We start from the raw sequence: 19,711 nt of genomic DNA on the forward strand, positions 1-19,711 counted from the left end.
GGACAGTGGCGGCTCAGTTGAGAGAAATCGGGGAATTATCAAGTGCCATCCACTTTGAACATATGCCATTGGGAGGATGAACTGTAACGGCAGAAGAATGAGTGCCGGGAGAGAGGGGGTTGGTCAACCGTGCCGTAATTGATTTAGGCTTGTCCAAAATTGTTTATTTGGGGTATCAGGTTGATTGTGGAGGTCTGCACACTGCAAAATGTAAAGCACTTTAGACTAGAAATGCATTGAGATACCAATCTGTCATTAACATGCCACTCGCGACATAAGCTTGAGCTGAAATTGAATTGTGTAATGAAGCATATGTGTAACTGTATGAAGTGAAGGTCTTAAGCCATGGTTTTGCAAGTTGCATTGTACAACCCAGAATGAAGGGTTTGAAAGTGTCTGGTTTTATACGTTGATTTTGTTTACTTACTACTTTGATTGTAGATTTGAGCTTTAGTATGATGATTATGAAGGAAATTAGATTCACTCTCATGAATCTAAGTATAATCTTTTTTATGATTTATTAAAATGATGTATTTTGATACAGAGGCTAAAATCTAATGCTTACCTTGAAATGTAATGATTAATATCACACAAGTGATAAGAGGATGGAATGTGATGGAACATTTTATCTTGTGAAGAGACAGCCTTGAAAATGTTAATCTTGTCTTAAATATTCCTTGGTTCCTGCCTGTGCTTGGTAAAGATATGAGATAGGAGATGGTGTTAGACACATGCCGGAACCAACCCTATGAACTACAGTATGCCGATGTAACGTCTGTAACCAGTATACAAGAGATCTAACGGGACTGGAACCTCTCCAGTTAACTATTATTAAAGAATGATTAATTTAAGATTGACTTCAAGTGTCCCTGTGTAGAATTTCCACGACACCAGTCTATTCAGAGACCTGACATATGCTCTCCAGCAGTCACTCAGAATGGTGGAACCTCTTCGAAAGATATGACGAGAACATCAAAGCAAATGTAAACGACATTTGCAGGGCAATAGTCCCGGAGGACCACCGGAATGTTGTTGCGGGTTCTCTGGATGTGGTGCACCGCCTGGGTAGGCTGAGAGATGGGGAGAACAACCAGCCACCGCGACCAGTGAACATGAGATTCATCTCCAGGACAGTGAGGGATCTGAGATGGAAAGTGCAAAGAAAAATGACTATTTAAAGTACAACAACCTGAGGTTCAGGGACGACTTCACAGCATTTGATAAAGAATCTCGGAATCGTTTGTTGCCGATGATTGAGAGAGCAAGGAAGGAGGGGAAAAGTGCATACTTCGCGAGAGCCAAGGCTTTTGTAAATGAAAGGGAATTGTGCGCTGACGCCTAGCTTGATGGCTACTGGATTTACCATGGAAAAGAGCATTATTTGTGAGTCAAGTTTTTTTGTTCGTTTTTTTTATGGCAGAGAAATTCACACTGACACTTAATGTTCGTTTTACCAATGCATGGCGCAGATGTTATTTGCAATTAGTAAAAAAAAAGATATATTTTTTTTCACTTTAGATCTACCACCTGTATGGTGCAAAGGACTGTTTTTATTGCAAACTAGCAAGAACATTTCATTTGGTGAGAACCCGGTTCATGTGAATTTATAGTATACAAGTTTCATATTCTTCATATAGTCATGTGATAGTAAATGTCCATTTCAGTTTTTTCTATTAACGCCAGCGGAATCCGTAATATTTTGAAAAGGAAATCTTTATTTTTGTATTGTTCCACAGATACTGCATTTTGGAAGTGTCAGTGGGAGAATGATAATTGGCTTTCATTTGGTCAGCAGGTGTTGCAATTTTAAAAGGCAGCTTTAAGGGTCACATACTGAGTCATGAAGCAGATAATGCAGGGAGATGGATTATGCTATTGGTAGATGTCAACCACATTCAATTCATTGTTGTGAATACTTATGCTACCAATATTTTATTTTAATTTTTTATTTCACCTTTATATAACCAGGTAGGCCAGTTGAGAACAAGTTCTCATTTACAACTGTGACCTGGCCAAGATAAAGCAAAGCAGTGCGACACAAACAACACAGTGTTACACATGGGATAAACAAACGTACAGTCAATAACACAATAGAAAAGTCTACATACAGTGTGTGCAAATGTAGTAAGATTAGGGAGGTAAGGCAATAAATAGGCCATAGTGGCAAAATAATTACAATTTAGCAATTAAACACTGGAGTGATAGATGTGCAGAAGATGAATGTGCAAGTAGAGATACTGGTGTGCAAAGGAGCAAAAAAATAAATAACAATATAGGGATGAGGTAGTTGGGTGGGCTATTTACAGATGGGCTGTGTACAGGTGCAATGATCGGTAAACTGCTCTGACAGCTGATGCTTAAAGTTAGTGAGGGAGATATAAGACTCCAGCTTCAGTGATTTTTGAAATTCGTTCCAGTCATTGACAGCAGAGAACTGGAAGGAAAGGCAGCCAAAGGGGGAGTTGACTTTAGGGATGACCAGTGAAATATACCTGCTGGAGCACGTGTTACTGGAGGGTGCTGCTATGGTGACCAGTGAGCTGAGATAAGACGGGGCTTTACCTAGCAAAGACTTATAGATGACCTGGAGCCAGTGGGTTTGGTGCCGAATATGAAGCGAGGGCCAGCCAACGAGAGCACACAGGTCGCAGTGGTGAGTAGTATATGGGGCTTTGATGACAAAACGGATGGCACTGTGATTGACTACATCCAATTTGCTGAGTAGAGTGTTGGAGGCTAATTTGTAAATGACATCGCCGAAGTCAAGGATCAGTAGGATAGTCAGTTTTACGAGGGTATGTTTGGCAGCATGAGTGAAGAATGCTTTGTTGCGAAATAGGAAGCCGATTCTAGATTTAATTTTGGATTGGAGATGCTTAATGTGAGTCAGTAAGGAGAGTTTACAGTCTAACCAGACACCTAGGTATTTGTAGTTATTGGCCAAGTTTGTAGTTATTGGCCACTTACTGGCTAAGTTTGTAGCCTTGGCCATTAAGTCAAGTAACTGTATTGTATTTAGAGACATTGAGAGGAAAATAAGTAAAAGTATGTCTAAATTTCCACTGGCCAAAGTAATATGGGGTAGAGATTTAAATACAGTATTACATGTTAATCTAGATAGATGGCCTAAGGATAGCAACTCTGATTGTGAGATAAGGTTAGGTGTTCTAGATATTTGGGGGCATAAGAACCCATATAAGAAGATGTTTATATGGAGTACTAAAGATTTATCTATATAATCCTGTATTGATTTCTGGCTGATATCTGAATATATGGCTGACAAGGTTGATAAAAATCGATGGTTCAATTGAGACTAACAGACCACAAAGGGATTTAAAGAAAATATGAATATGCATGGTTTGTCAACATTTTTTTTTAGTAAAGGTTACTGTAAATTGAATAATACTTTACTTGGGAATTAAGTATTTAAGAAGGAAGTAGCAGGAATTATTGATAAATATTGGACCCGTCATCACGGAAGCCAAGGGCAGATTAGCCACTCGTCACCTGATCCTCACAAGGCATCCTGATCTCTTTCCGCAAAACCTACGTTTCCCTTTCCAGCGAATGACGGGGATCTGGGCCTGGTCAGGTGTCCATAGTATATCCCTCACGTCTGACTCATTGAAGAAGAACTAATCCAATTTAAGGTGAGTAATCCCAGTTCTGATGTCAAGAAGCTATTTTCGGCCATAAGAGACGGTAGCTGCAACATTATGTACAAAACAAGTTATGAAAAAAGCGAAAAACAAACAAAATAGCATGGTTGGTTAAGTGCCGATAAGATGGCAGCCCTACCCTCCGGCGCCAGGGATATACTACGGACACCCGACCAGGCCCAGATCCCCGTGATTCGCTGGAAAGGGAAACGTAGGTTTTGCGGAAAGAGATCAGGATGCCTTGTGAGGATCAGGTGACGAGTGGCTAATCTGCCCTTGGCTTCCGTTCAGCTAGCTAACGTTCAATGGCTGGAAAATAAATGGGATGAACTGAAAGCATGTATATCCTACCAACAGGACATTAAAAATTGTAATATCTTATGTTTCACCGAGTCGTGGCTGAACGACGACATTAAGAACATACAGCTGGCGGGTTATACACTATCGGCAGGACAGAACAGCAGCCTCTGGTAAGATACGAGGCGGTGGCCTATGCATATTTGTAATCAATAGCTGGTGCACAATATCTAAGGAAGTCTCAGGGTTTTACAGTTGACATCAATAAGGGATCATAGCTTTCACCTGGATTCTCAAGATTTTGCTCGCCTGAGGTAGAGTATCTCATGATACGCTGTAGACCACACGATCTAGCTAGAGAGTTTATCTGTATTTTTCGTAGCTGTCTACATACCACCACAGACCAAGGCTGGCGCTAAAACCACGCTCAATGAACTGCATTCCTCCATAAGTAAACAGGAAAACGCTGATTCAGAGGCGGCGCACCTAGTGGCCAGGGACTTTAATGCAGGGGAACTTAAATCAGTTTAACCTCATTTCTATCAATGTATTAAATGTGCAACCGGAGGGAGAAAAAAAATTCTAGACCACCTTTACTCCACACACAGAGACACGTACAAAGCTCTCCCTCGCGCTCCATTTGGCAAATCTGACTATAACTCTATCCTCCTGATTCCTGCTTACAAGCAAAAATTAAAGCAGGAAGCACCAGTGACTCGCTCTATTAAAAAGTGTGTCAGATGAAGCAGATGCTAAACTACACGACTGTTTTGCTAGCACAGACTGGAATATGTTCCGGGATTCTTCCGATGGCATTGAGAAGTACATCACATCAGTCACTGGCTTTATCAATAAGTGCATCAAGGACATCGTCCCCACAGTGACTGTACGTACATACCCCAACCAGAAGCCATGGATTACAGGCAACATTCGCGTTGAGCTAAAGGGTAGCCTCTTCAACCTCAGGAGGCTGAAGAAATTCAGCTTGTCACCAAAAACACTTACAGATGCACAATCGAGAGCATCCTGTCGGGCTGTATCACCGCCTGATACGGCAACTGCTCAGCCCATAACCGTAAGGCTCTCCAGAGGGTAGTGAGGTCTGTACAACGCATCACCGGGGGCAAACTACCTGCCCTCCAGGACACCTACACCACCCGATGTCACAGGAAGGTCAAAAAGATCATCAAGGACAACAACCACCCGAGCCACTGCCTGTTCACCCCGCTATCATCCAGAAGGCGAGGTCAGTACAGGTGCATCAAAGCGGGGACCGAGAGACTGAAAAACAGCTTCTATCTCAAGGCCACCCATCACTAACATTGAGTGGCTGCTGCCAACATACTGACTCAACTCTAGCCACTGTAATAACAGAAAATGGATGTAATAAATGTATCACTAGCCACTTTAAACAATGCCACTTTATATAATGTTAACATACCCTACATTACTCATCTCATATTTATATTGTCACGCCCTGACCTTAGAGATCCTTTTAATTCTCTATTTGGTTAGGTCAGGGTGTGACTAGGGTGGGCAATCTATGTTTTCTATTTCTTTGTTGGCCTGGTATGGTTCCCAATCAGAGGCAGCTGTCTATCGTTGTCTCTGATTGGGGATCATATTTAGGCAGCCTTTTCCCACCTGTTTGTGGGATCTTGTTTTTGTGTAGCTGCCTGTGAGCAGCCCAGAACATCACGTTTCGTTTTCTTCTGTATTGTTTTTGTTGAGTTTCATATTTATTAAACATGTGGAACTCTAAGTATGCTGAGCCTTGGTCCATTCATTCAGACAAATCGTGACATATATACTGTACTCTATACCATCTACTGCATCTCGCCTATGCCGCACGGCCATCACTCATTCATATATTTTAATGTACATATTCTTATTCATTCCTTTACACTTGTGTGTATAAGGTAGTTGTTGTGAAATTGTTAGGTTAGATTACTTGTTAGATATTACTGCATGGTCGGAACTAGAAGCACAAGCATTTCGCTACACTCGCATTAACATCTTCTAACCATGTGTATGTGACAAATAAGATTTGATTTGATTAGAGCTGCCGCTTTCAAGGAGCGGGACTCTAACCCGGAAGCTTATAAGAAATCCTGCTATGCCCTCCGACGAACCATCAAACAGGCGAACCGTCAATACAGGACTAAGATTGAATCGTACTCCACCGGCTCCGACGCTCGTCGGATGTGGCAGGGCTCGCAAACTATTACAGACTACAAGGGAAGCACAGTCGAGAGCTGCCCAGTCACACGAGCCTATGAGACGAGCTAAATAACTTCTATGCTCGCTTCGAGGCAAGTAACACTGAAACGTGCATGAGAGCATCAGCTGTTCCGGATGACTGTGTGATCACACTCTCCACAGCCGATGTGAGTAAGACCTTTAAACAGGTCAACATTCACAAGGCTGCTGGGCCAGACGAATTACAAGGACGTGTACTCTGAAAATGTGCTGACCAACTGGCAAATGTCTTCACTGACATTTTCAACTTCCCTTTTCAACCTCCCTGTCTGAGTCTGTAATACCAACATGTTTCAAGCAGCCCACCATAGTCCCTGTGCCGAAGAACACTAAAGTAACCTGCCTAAATGACTACCGACCCGTGGCACTCACGTCTGTAGCCATTAAATGCTTTGAAAGGCTGGTCATGGCTCACATCAACACCATTATCCCAGAAACCCTAGACCCACTCCAATTTGCATACCGCACCAACAGATCCACACTGCCCTTTCCCACATTGACAAAGGGAACACTTATGTGAGACTGCTATTCAGTGACTACAGCTCAGCGTTCAACACCAAAGTGCCATCAAAGCTCATCGCTAAGCTAAGGACCCTGGGACTAAACACCTCCCTCTGCAACTGGATACTGGACTTCCTGAAGGGCCACCCCCAGGTGGTAAAGGTAGGTAACAACACATCCGCCACGCTGATCCTCAACACGGGGGCTCCTCAGGGGTGCGTGCTCAGTCCCCTCCTGTACTCCCTGTTTACTCATGACTGCACAGCCAGGCACGACTCCAACACCATCATTAAGTTTGCTGATGACACAACAGTGGTAGGCCTGATCACCGACAATGATGAGACAGCCTAGAGGGAGGAGGTCAGAGACCTGACCATGTGGTGCAAGGACAACTACCTCTCCCTCATTGTGATCAAGACAAAGGAGATGATTGTGGACTACAGGAGAAGGAGGACCGAGGACGCCCCCATTCTCATCGATGGGGCTGTAGTGGAGCAGGTTGAGGCTTCAAGTTCCTTGGCGTCCACATCACCAACAAACTAACATGGTCCAAGCACACCAAGACAGTCGTAAAGAGAGCACGACAAAACCTATTCCCCCTCAAGAGAGTGAAAAGATTTGGCATGGGTCCTCAGATCCTCAAAGGGTTCTACAGCTGCACCATCGACAGCATCCTGTCGGGTTGCATCACTGCCTGGTATGGCAACTGCTCGGCCTCTGACCACAAGGTACTACAGAAAGTAGTGTGTACGGCCCAATATATCACCGGGGCCAAGCTTCCAGAACCTCTATACCAGGCAGAGTCAGAGGAAGGACCTAAAAATTGTCAAAGACTCCAGACACCCTAGTCATAGACTGTTCTCTCTGCTACCGCACGGCAAGCGGTACCGGAGCACAAAGTCTAGGTCCAAGAGGCTTCTAAACAGCTTCTACCCCCAAGCCATAAGACTCCTGATCAGCTAATCAAATGGCTACCCAGACTATTTGCATTGACCCCCCCCCCCCTGCTCTGTTATTTATGCATAGCCACTTTAATAACTCTAACTACATGTACATAATTACCTCAATTACCTCGAAACCAGTGGCCCCCGCACATTGAAACTGTACCGGTACCCCCTGTATATAGCCCCGCTATTGTTATTTACTGCTGCTCTTTAATTATTTGTTGTTCTTATCTCTCAATTTTGGTATGTATTTTCTTAAGACTGCATTGTTGGTTAAGGGCTTGTAAGTAAGCATTTCACTGTAAGGTCTAAACGTTGTGTTCGGCACATGTGACAAATAAAATTTGATTTGGTAATATTAGGTACATTTCCTATTCACAAATGCAAATGATCTAAATCAAAACCTAAACTTGTTGTATTATTAATATGATTTGTTTGTTTAGTATTCCTTGCAATGTAAATAGTTTGTATATATTCTTGTTTGCATGTGATTATTTCTCTTTTGTTTGTTATTAATAAAAAAATATCTAAAATGCTACGCTATCAGCCTCATGCCAAGAATATGCATAGCCATCTCGAGACAACTCCAATATAAAGGCTGCATTTCAAACTCATAAAAGACACACCCTATATTAATAATGATATAGTTATGCAAGTATACATGCAATCATAATTGACTGTAGCGCATATAAAGCACCCACAAGCTACCCGTGGCTGAAAACACAATGACGTCTGATAAGTATACACTTGTAGGGCAACGGAGGAAGGAAGGAATGATTTTTAAATGGACCATCTTGCCCGGCATTTCGTCACTGTTCATCCCGGGATGATTGTGTTTTCAGCCACCATTAGCTTGTGGGTGCTTTATATATACTCTACAGTCAATTATGATTGCATGTCTACTTATATTAACTATATAATTATTCATATACTCCTACTGTATGATAGCTATTAATTAGCTATCTAACGTTAACCTGCCTAGCTGGAACTTCTGAAGGAAAATGTTTTATTTCTACATTTTCCAAAGGTTAACCAAACAAAAACTTCATTACTTTTACGAGGCGTGTTTGTGCGTCATGGTTATTAGTAGCACAATTTCTAACTAATTTACATTCGTTTTTACTTACGTATGTTGAGGTTTTACATTTTGGCGGTTTTTTCTTAGCGGGTGTACAATAATCTAGAATTTAATTATGGGGTGTTTCTGGCCCGAAGTGAATATAATTGCAAACTCAATCAAAACCAAGGGCTGATGGACTTACATTGCGAACTTCCCTTGTTTGGTTTATAGTTAGGACCAACGTCCAAGTTGGTGACGGGGATTGCCCAAGGGCATAAATCGAGTGTGTGTCTTTTATGAGTTTGTGTGTTTGGAATGCAGCCAAAGTGTTTGTTCTCAAAGTTGCCGGGAAGTCACGTGTCCTACTCATATCAGTACACTTGTAACAACCTAAAGCGTTACGAAACTTCTATCCTTCCTTGGGGGGGGGGGGGGGGGGGGGGGGGGGGGGGGGGGGGGGGGGTGTAAAAAAAAAAACGCCACCTGCTGGAGGGAGCCAGATTTTCTGTCGAGTTGGGCCACTTCCTTTGCCTCTTCCGCACTGTCTGAATCCAGAAAATTAAGGGTCGCTTCCGGACACGGTAGACTCCTCCTCACCACTATCTGATATGCACAATGTGGAGTTCAATTTAAAAAAATACGATTTTAACGGCCTGACAGTTAATAACATATAATTTCTTGTTAATTTAGTTGGAAATTATGACTATTTTAAATTCCATTAAAAAATGTATTTGACGGCGAGGAATATTTATGCCATCATGTGCAACGCTTATTACAATGACCAATGAAGGCACTGTTCTGGTTCTAATTGGTAGTCAGTAAACGCGATATTGTAGCTATTTTACTGAATTAGCAACATTCCATTGATATTTGGTTGCTTATCGTCACTAGCTTATACAAAACCAGTCCCAGGTAGGCCTACAGTAGGGGAGGCTGTGTTCATTGCTCTCAGCTGACTAACATTTTCACAACCCTACGCAGGAAATCTGTGTGGGGAATTCTTGCTCTTTTGCATGACATCATCATGCAAATACAGGTAAACTATATATTTATGCGAGACTACCTGCATCAGTAGGTCGAAATAGATCATGGTGTAATATAAAACACCATGGAGCTGTGTATTGGCAGCAGCAGCCTGGCTAACTAGCTAGCTAACGTTAGTAGTGATGAGCCATGCATGGGGTAGGAAGAAATTCTACCAGCGTTAGCTAATAGTTAAGCCTTTTAAAAATGACCTGTTACATTTACGACAAGCTGTTAATATCGAGAGCCCTTATGTTCCATCGCTTAGCTAAATACTTTAATTGTATTTACATGATTCTGCCGTCAACCATATTGCCATATTCATCTATTGTTGGCTGGTTGTTGATAAGGATCTGCAGGCCACTTCGTTTTACGAAGGTAGGCTTTTGCAACCTTAGTTGTCAGTTAGGTGACAGATTGAATAAATTAAACAGCCAATTGGATTTGATTTAAACAAATGTAGGCTTGATTTAATAGCCTATTGTTGAATATTACTCAATTGCAGTAATATAGCTGAGTGATGTATGCATGAGATATCAGTCTTGTCATTTTATTATTTTTATTTTACCTTTATTTAACTAGGCAAGTCAGTTAAGAACACGTTCTTATTTTCAATGACAGCCTAGGAACAGTGGGTTAACTGCCTTGTTCAGATTTTTACCTTGTCAGCTTGGGGATTTGATCTTGCAACCTTTCGGTTACTAGTCCAATGCTCTAACAACTAGGCTACCTGCTGTCGTAAGTTTACTGTATTTGGATTACGTATATCAGTCATATATCAGCTGACTGTAACCATTGTGTGTTTAGCTTCCAGGTTGTAGGTGAAATGCAGGCGAAGGTATGCGCCAGGAGGACCTCTCTCATCACTGAGAATGGGCAGGCTTGTGGGGCATCTGCGGACTCCCAGCTCCCATTTAGGTGCCCTCGGTGTGGGGAGCGTGAGAGGTTCCATAGCCTGGCCTCCTTGAGAGACCACCTGGAATACAGCCACAGCTACTACCACACCATGCACGAGCTGAGCCTCCCGACCCGCAGGGGGCACTCTCACCCAGAGAGAGTCTTGCATGTGCGCTCCCTGAGTGACACACGAGAGGTCACTAGCTGCATAGAGAGGTGTCGTACGCATAGTGTGGGGACGCAGGCAGCGGAGGAGATACAGACTGAGGAAGAAGAGGCCCGTAAAGATGATTTAAAATTTCACAAGTCCAGCCCTGGGAGAGATCATATCCCATTTCCATTTGACAACCCTCCAGACCCAGGCAGCGAGCCTGAGGCGGTGTCCCCAGAGTGGAGTGTCTGTGCTGGGGAGGTGTCGGTCCGGCGCAGGCTTGCCAAGGTCCTGCTGGCAGCGGACAGCACCATGCAGAGGAGGCTGCACAGGGTCAGCACGGAGCTGGCCCAGACAGACACAGAGCTGCTGTGTGAGCGTGCCCACTCCCAGCACCTGGCCCAGGAGAGGCAGGAGGTACAGGAGAGGGAGAGAGCGCTGAGCCACCAGGTGGACATGGCCGTGATGGTGATCGCCACACTAAAGGAGCAGCTGAATGAGTCAGAGTACGAGCTGGAGAGGAGAGAACAGTGAGTAGTGTCTGAGTCAGTAACTCAGTCTTAACATTTCCTTACGGTATTGTTAGTTAAAATCATAATCATGAGCTCAAGTGGCAGACTGTACACTAATCTGGTAACTCCTTAGATTGTTGCTGTTGCTAATGGTGTTTCTGTAACTTTTGCAGTAGCAATATTCTTTAGCATGTTACTAGATACTCCCCCCATTGTTCCCCCCTCAAGTCTTGAATTTGTATCTCTGTTTTGTTTCTTTTTTCTTCTTCTTTTTTTCCAGAGAAGTCATCACCATTCAGAATTTTCTGGAGGCTGCAGCCCAGCACGAGATATGTGGTAAAGTTCGGATCCAACGTTTCATTGAGAACCTGCTCAAACGCATCGCCCTGGCTGAGAGGCTACTGGAGTACTACCAGAGCTCACCCAGTCCACCAACCTACACCGATTACATGGTACTGTACAATATCAAGCCTGTTTCCTACTACTGACAGCAATGTGTTTACAATGACAGATTCCTTTTCAAAGTGTTTTGTGGCAGCTGCTCTTACTTTTTTTTAGATGTCAACGGAAAGACGGTTAGGGAGAGGGTAGAGAATATCATAATTGTCACACATTTGAACCCTCGTGAGAACTGTTGATCGTAACTGGCCTCCCAGATTCAGTTGTGGAGTTGAGAGGAAGCCTATTCAGATATGTTTTCTTCCTCCGTATTTATCTAGAAAAGGGAAACATGATAACATTCCAGAACTGGATAATATCAGCGTTTGAGCTTTGGTGTAAACAGTATAAATACCTGACATCTTTTCATCTCCCCTGCAGCACCAGACAGCTGAAAATGGACCTCATAGAATAACCAAAAGCAGGCGAGTTTGTGAACTTCATTTTTTACTGTTGAAATACATGATCTACGTTTTCCATAGTTGGGCCCATGAGCTTTGGGCTGTGCCTTAGTGTCTCACTTTTGATTACAATGCTGAGTTTCCAGTTTCAAAGGTTAGGACATGGTTACATATAAATTATACATAGGGATCCCTTGTCGCAAATGAGATTCTGTGTCCTCATTCATTAGTAATGATTCTGAGTTTTATCTTCTCTACTAATCCTGAGTCTGTCATCGTTATGTGCTGCCTGTTGAAGCATTGGTTTTGTGTCTGAGGTTTGTTGCACTGTCCCCTGATTCTAGGTCAGCAGGTTATCAGCTGTCACAGTCCTGTCCCCAGGAGGGTAGAATGCACCCCTCCCAGTTAGGACGGGCGTTCCCCAAAGGCCCTAGTGAGAGAGTGGGTAACTCTGGCTACTTCAGACCTGATCGCAGGGATGAAGCCTGGACCCAGCGCCGCAGATCAGCTGGATTTGAGGACTAGGTAACCTGACCAGGGCCCGACAAATGAATGTATATATGATATGTATTTACTGAATGTATAGATAATACTGAGCAGGGGATGCTTTATGGCCATGTGTACGCTAGTTTTTGCTCCATTCTGTCCTAGAAGTTGCTACTGTCCTAGTTTCAATTTTGGAAGTACTGTAGTAATTTGATGGAAATGTATTTCTGATCGTCATTGATGTTTTAATTAGTATTAAATCATACTATTTATGGGTGTAGATCTAATTTTTTTTCAACTAGATAATGGAATTGTTAACTGCCCACACCAGTAGAAATCCACTTTTGAGGTGAAAGATGGCCAGAGCTTACCCAAGATGTTGCACAACAATTTAAGTCAATAAGTCATCATATTAGTCAAAGTACTATATATTTGGGCTTTAAGTGACAAATCCAAACTTCCCACTTCTTGCAAATCTGTGTGAATGTGGTATTTCTTCCTGTGATATGACATACAAATTATTTTCAGCCTATGTTTCAGGGCTGGGTTTTATTTGAATGTTACCACCCACCAGCATGGCATTGTTTAGAGTGTTGGCCAGAACCAAAATGTCGCTGGTTAGAATACCCGAGCCGGCCAGGTGAAAAACCTGTCTATGCCCTTGAACAAGGCACTTTACCCTAATTTGCTCCAGGGGCACCGCACTACTTTGACTGACCCTGTAAAACAACACATTTCACTTCACCTATCTGGTGTATGTGACAATAAAAGCATATATTTTATTTTTATTAATCAGAAACAGCTGGAAAGTTATTCCTCTTTGTGACTGAGATGATCCGAACAGTATTGTGTCCAATTGGCTGGCTGAGCCATTGAGCAAATTTAAATAGGGGGTTCAAACGTCTTTACACCTCCACTTTTTTTATACCAGAAAACTATCATAATCTGTTGGATAATTCGTACATTTTCACTTTATTTAAATATTTTTTTTTAGCTAGTCTGTATTTAAAATCGGACCATTTTATAAATGGTATAATTGCGTGAGATAATAGCATAGAAAACCACAATTGTCTATCCAGATAATGAAAAGGCACCCGCAAAATAAAATTCAAGGAATTTATAGTTTCATGTAATTTGCGGTGTGCATGATCATGGGCAAAGTCATTGTAGCCAATCACTTCACTTTATGAGCATGGGCTGACATGGCTTTGCTGTACTGAAGCCTGCTAGCTGCCTAAAGTACCTACTAAAGGTTGCACCGTGTCTATTACAATGTAGAAAAACGCATATCAGCTATCTTTCCATATTTATACATATTAGCAGAGCTTCGTCTTTGTCTTTCTAACTATTTCTATCGTGGATTCGCGGACGAAATTTATGGAAGATGACAAAACTTTGGAGATAACAATAGATGATGAAGTCAAAAATAGGCCAGTGGTTTCCGTCTGTGGCGAAGTTTTCCATAAATCATTGCTTATGACAAATCCAGGTCCAGAACCAGCCATAGAGCCAGCTGGCTAATCTTTTGAATAGTTAAAAAATTGTTAATAGTAAAAAAAAAATATATTTTGTCATTCTCCGGAGGAACCTAAAGTGTATTTCCTTTCTAGGACAGGAGATTACATCGATATAGTGGCGGCAACTACCTTTGGGGGGGGGGTCCTTTAAACTCAAGGTCAAATGCAGCTGTTTTTTTATCTCTATCAAATCATCTATCAGTAACAATTAAGTACGTCAATGTGATTGTTTTCAATTTAAAATGGTAAAAAACAAACAAATAGCTTCTGAGCAAAAAGCCATTTTATAAGTAAGACTTTTGCTTAAACTGTCTGGTCTGAGTGAAGGACCTAATGAGAGAAGCCGAATGGAAGGGATATGTAGCCTGAAAACTAGATGTTATTGGCAGAGAGGTTTGAAACTCTTTGTTATTGGTCTATTAACTTATACCGCCTGGTAGGCCAAACTCCACCCATGGAAAATGAGCTGAAAGTTCATGCGACCTTTTCAAACAGCTCTTTCATAATTTTCACAGTATTATTCCAACCTTGTAGTGTGTGTGAGAGAGATATACTACCTTCCTCTGGGGGGGGACGGGGACTGGCTCAAACCAGAATAGAAAGAGGAGTGGAAGGCCCCGGTGCACAACTGAGCAAGAGGACAAGTACATTAGAGTGTCTACTTTGAGAAACAGACGCCTCACAAGTCCTCAACTGGCAGCTTCATTAGATAGTACCCGCAAAACAACAGTCTCAACGTCGGAGAGGCAACTCCGGGATGCTGACCTTCTAGGCAGAGTTGCAAAGAAAAAGCCATATCTCAGACTGGCCAATAAAAGATTAAGATGGGCAAAAGAACACAGACACTGGACAGAGGAACTCTGCCTAGAAGGCCAGCATCCCGGAGTCGCCTTTTCACTGTTGACGTTGAGACTGGTGTTTAGCGGGTACTATTTAATGAAGCTGCCAGTTGAGGACTTGTGAGGCGTCTGTTTCTCAAGCTAGACACTCTAATGTACTTGTCCTCTTGCTCAGTTGTGCACCGGGGCCTCCCACTTCTTTCTATTCTGGTTATAGCCAGTTTGCGCTGTCCTGTGCAGGGAGTAGTACACAGCGTTGTACCAGATCTTCAGTTTCTTGGCAATTTCTCGCATGGAATAGAACAAGAATAGACTGACGAGTTAGAACAAGAATAGACTGATGAGTTTCCCCCAAAAAAGTGTTTTGTTTCTGGCCATTTTGAGCATGTAATCGAACCCACAAATGCTGATGCTCCAGATACTCAACTAGTCTAAAGAAGGCCAGTCTTATTGCTTCTTTAATATGGACAACAGTTTTCAGCTGTGTTAACATAATTGCAAATGGGTTTTCTAATGATCAATTAGCCTTTTTAAAATTATAAACTTGGATTAGCTAACACAATGTGCCATTGGAAATGTGCCATTGGAACACAGGAGTGATGGTTGCTGATAATGGGCCTCTGTACGCCTATGTAAATATTCCATAAAAAATCTGCCGTTTCCAGCTACAATAGTCATTTACAATATTAACAATGTCTACACTGTATTTCTGATCAATTTGATGTTATTTTAATGGACAAAAAATGTGTTTTTCTTTAAAAAGTAAGGACATTTCTAAGTGACCCCAAAGTTATGTGTATATATATAGATATATTTGACTGCACTGCCTCTAGGAGTGCAAAACGGCTAATACAAAGCTAAGTGTTTTATTCCAGCCCTTGTATACAGGTCTATATTGCACTTCTGCACATAATCATAATACTAGTGTAAGTTAATTATTAACAATTCATATACAGTAGGCCTAGCTTTGCAAAAACTGAGGAGCAGTAGTGATTTGCAATAGAAATCTATGAAATAAAAACATTCTGGTATCCTGAGCATGCAGCTGTATCTGTCAAGCACATAGCCTGAAGCTGTGGTCATCAAGAACAGGCTGATCATGTTTGCTATGTCATATTTCATAACGGGCTTTAAGGTTCCATGTCACATTCCTCTTTTTTTAATGTACAGAGATGCATACTTTGAATCAAAGGCCCGTGATTTTTAACCAAATCACGTAATTTTTTTCTAGGCCTAACAAGCACAGATAACAGATATGTCCTTTCATTTAAATGTATGTGTGACGGGTCATCCTTTCTCTGGTAAAAAGAAATGGAAACTAGGTGAATGTAGCGAAACGTGGGGGTAAATTTGAATGAAATCGTGCATCCTTATTTGCTGTGATGTTGTATCTATGTTTACAAGTCAATGCACTCCATCAAACCATGAGAATGTATTCGAATGGAAATCAATATAAAACAAATGTCTCTTTTGGTATTTGTTGTAATTGTATGTTTTGTTATTGGTGTTGATTGATATTTTGTATAGAGCTACTGTATGTCTCAAAGTGAAATGTAGTTTTATGAAATTAAGGCAATGTAGCAAACACATGAATATACCCAATCTTTTTATAGTTATTTATTTACATGGTGCTGCTGTATAGACCAGGGTTGAGGTCAATTACAAGTTAAAATTCAGGAAAATAATTGGATTTCTAAAGCAGAACTCCTGAATTGACTGAAGTTTAAATAGAATTGTCACCAACCCTTATGTAGACCAAGTCCTCTTCTGGCATTGATATTGAATGTTGAACAATACTGTGCTTTGTGGCTAAGTATAACTTTTTATTTGGTTATTTTTCTGACATTTCATGATTTCATAAACTGTGACACGACAGCCTTTCTCACGGGAAGTTTTCATGGATCATGGGGATGTCGATGGGACAAGATCAAAGCCTAATATGTTAATTGTCTACAGTTGTGGCCAAAAGTTTTGAGAATGACACAAATATTAATTTTCAAAGCCTGCTGCCTCAGTTTGTATGATGGCAATTTGCATATACTCCAGAATTTTATGAAGAGTGATCAGATGAATTGCAAAGTCCCTCTTTGCCATGCAAATGAACTGAATCCCCCAAAAACATTTCCACTGCATTTCAGCCCTGCCACAAAAGTACCAGCTGACATCATGTCAGTGATTCTCTCGTTAACACAGGTGTGAGTGTTGACGACGACAATGCTGGAGATCACTCTGTCATGCTGATTGAGTTCGAATAACAGACTGGAAACTTCAAAAGGAGGGTGGTGCTTGGAATCATTGTTCTTCCTCTGTCAACCATGCTTACCTGCAAGGAAACATGTGCCGTCATCATTGCTTTGCACAAAAAGGGTTTCACAGGCAAGAATATTGCTGCCAGTAAGATTGCACCTAAATCAACCATTTATCGGATCATCAAGAACTTCAAGGAGAGAGGTTCAATTGTTGTGAAGAAGGCTTCAGGGTGCCCAAGATAGTCCAGCAAGCGCCAGGACCATCTCCTAAAGTTGATTCAGCTGCGGCATCGGGGCACCACCAGTACAGCGCTTGCTCAGGAATGGCAGCAGGCAGGTGTGAGTGCATCTGCACGCACAGTGAGGCGAAGACTTTTGGAGGATGGCCTGGTGTCAAGAAGGGCAGCAAAAGAAGTCACTTCTCTCCAGGAAAAACATCAGGGACAGACTGATATTCTGCAAACGATACAGGGATTGGACTGCTGAGAACTGGGGTAAAGTCATTTTCTCTGATGAATCCCCTTTCCGATTGTTTGGTGCACCTGGAAAAAAAGCTTGTCCGGAGAAGACAAGATGAGCGCTACCATCAGTCCTGTGTCATGCCAACAGTAAAGCATCCTGAAACCATGTGTGGGGTTGCTTCTCAGCCAATGGAGTGGGCTCACTCACAATTTTGCCTAAGAACACAGCCATGAATAAAGAATGGTACCAACACATCCTCCGAGATCAACTTCTCCCAACCATCCAGGAACAGTTTGGTGATGAACAATGCATTTTCCAGCATGATGGAGCACCTTGCCATAAGGCAAAAGTGATAAAGTGGCTCGGGGAACAAAACATAGATATTTTGGGTCCATGGCCAGGAAATTCCCCAGACCTTAATCCCATTGAGAACTTTGGTGAATCCTCAAGAGGCGGGTGGACAAACAAAAACCCACAAACTCCAAGCATTGATTATGCAAGAATGGGCTGCCATCAGTCAGGATGTGACCCAGAAGTTAATTGACAGCATACCAGGGCGGATTGCAGAGGTCTTAAAAAAGAAGGGTCAACACTGCAAATATTCACTCTTTGCTTCAACTTTGTGTAATTGTCAATAAAAGCCTTTGACACTTATGAAATGCTTGTAGTTATACTTCAGTATTCCATAGTAACATCTGACAAAAATATCTAAAGACACTGAAGCAGCAAACTTGGTGGAAATTAATATTTGGGTCATTCTCAACTTTTGGCCACGACTGTACAATGCATAGAGGGCTCTGTTACCAAAAGTGGTTAACGGAATGCTTATACAGTACTTTGAATCAGATTTTAATGATTTTATGTGTGTGCTTCAAGTACGTTTTTGTCGCAGGTATTCAGTTCACTACCTTTGTCTGTCTTTGCATTGTGAAAGTAATTGGACTTAGATGCATGAGGTGCATAGCTTTTGTGAGAGCATGCTCCTTTTATATAGCTAATGCGTGTTAAAATGATGTAACTTGTAGTTTTGTAGCGGAGCGAGGTATATTTTAATGGTATCAGAGTTGCATAATTGAGCAAAAGAGCACTTTGGGGCTTATGGGTTTCATCAGGACGTTGTTAACACTGGACAATCAGAAAGAGAGAGGAGGATTAAGGTGTTGATGTGACCAGAGATAAAGTTAGTTTAATTATGTGTTACTCTTATATCTACAAGTTTAGTCTCCCTGGTTTATGTTTGTAGGTGGGGTTTATTTGCAAGAATAACCTCTTGTTTTGTGCCTTCACTTGAAACACTGTAGTCTGTATAACACTGTGCAAAATGCAATACTGTGAACAATTATACTACTTTTGTTTAAACTTGCTGGCCTGTGTGACATGAAGAGTAAAGAACAAAATACAAAAAATCTAATTTTTTGTTTTATTATTGATATTCCTGATGTGAAAATAATAACCTATGTGCATGGAGAGAACAACAGTATTTTGTTGTTTTTGTAGTGTGTATTTGTTGCTGTCTTTTCAGTCATCTTTTGTGACATTTAGAGACTCGATCATTATTGATGGTTGTATATTAAGCTACTTCCTACTGTACTTCAAACACCATATTACTCTACATCAGTGAAGTACTTAACTTAAAGTTGGATTATTCACAGATGTGTATAGTGGACATTAAAATCCTTAATCTGTCATGCATATTTGTGAGTAGGGTTGACAATGGAGAGGACAGGCTTGTCTTTTTGAGAATGAATGGGTTGCTCTCATCTCACTAACAGTGCGTCACAGTTCTGTTCATTTGACGTCAGCCCTTTATCTAGTGCCCTTTCATATCCTGTGAGTAGTTGGAGCTTTGGTCAACCACTACTTGACCAAAGGTAGTGAGTGGTCACTAACTTATTTAATAATTAATTAAAAACATGAAATGAATGAATTAGACCTTGATGTCAATTTATCAGAACTTATTTGGGAATATACACTGCTCAAAAAAATAAAGGGAACACTTAAACAACACAATGTAAC

At 41.6% G+C, this 19,711-nt stretch overlaps 1 protein-coding gene across 2 annotated transcripts; it reads left to right on the plus strand.

Moving 5' to 3' along the window:
* The first annotated feature begins 506 nt into the window (after positions 1 to 506).
* On the plus strand, positions 507 to 19,387 carry LOC129858234 (protein ZNF365-like). 2 transcript variants are annotated; one of them, XM_055927306.1, is made up of 5 exons: positions 507 to 1,383; positions 10,551 to 11,321; positions 11,584 to 11,755; positions 12,123 to 12,166; positions 12,487 to 19,387. In XM_055927306.1, exons 2-5 carry the CDS (start codon positions 10,570 to 10,572, stop codon positions 12,665 to 12,667), a joined length of 1,149 nt encoding a protein of 382 aa, XP_055783281.1. In that variant the 5' UTR covers positions 507 to 1,383; positions 10,551 to 10,569; the 3' UTR covers positions 12,668 to 19,387. The 2 variants fall into 2 exon arrangements, with proteins under 2 accessions (XP_055783281.1, XP_055783273.1); XM_055927298.1 differs by lacking the exon at positions 507 to 1,383 and adding an exon at positions 9,263 to 9,756.
* The last annotated feature ends 324 nt before the right edge of the window (positions 19,388 to 19,711 follow it).

This window comes from Salvelinus fontinalis, chromosome 1 (assembly GCF_029448725.1).
Source record: "Salvelinus fontinalis isolate EN_2023a chromosome 1, ASM2944872v1, whole genome shotgun sequence".
Classification (NCBI taxonomy): Eukaryota; Metazoa; Chordata; class Actinopteri; order Salmoniformes; family Salmonidae; genus Salvelinus; species Salvelinus fontinalis.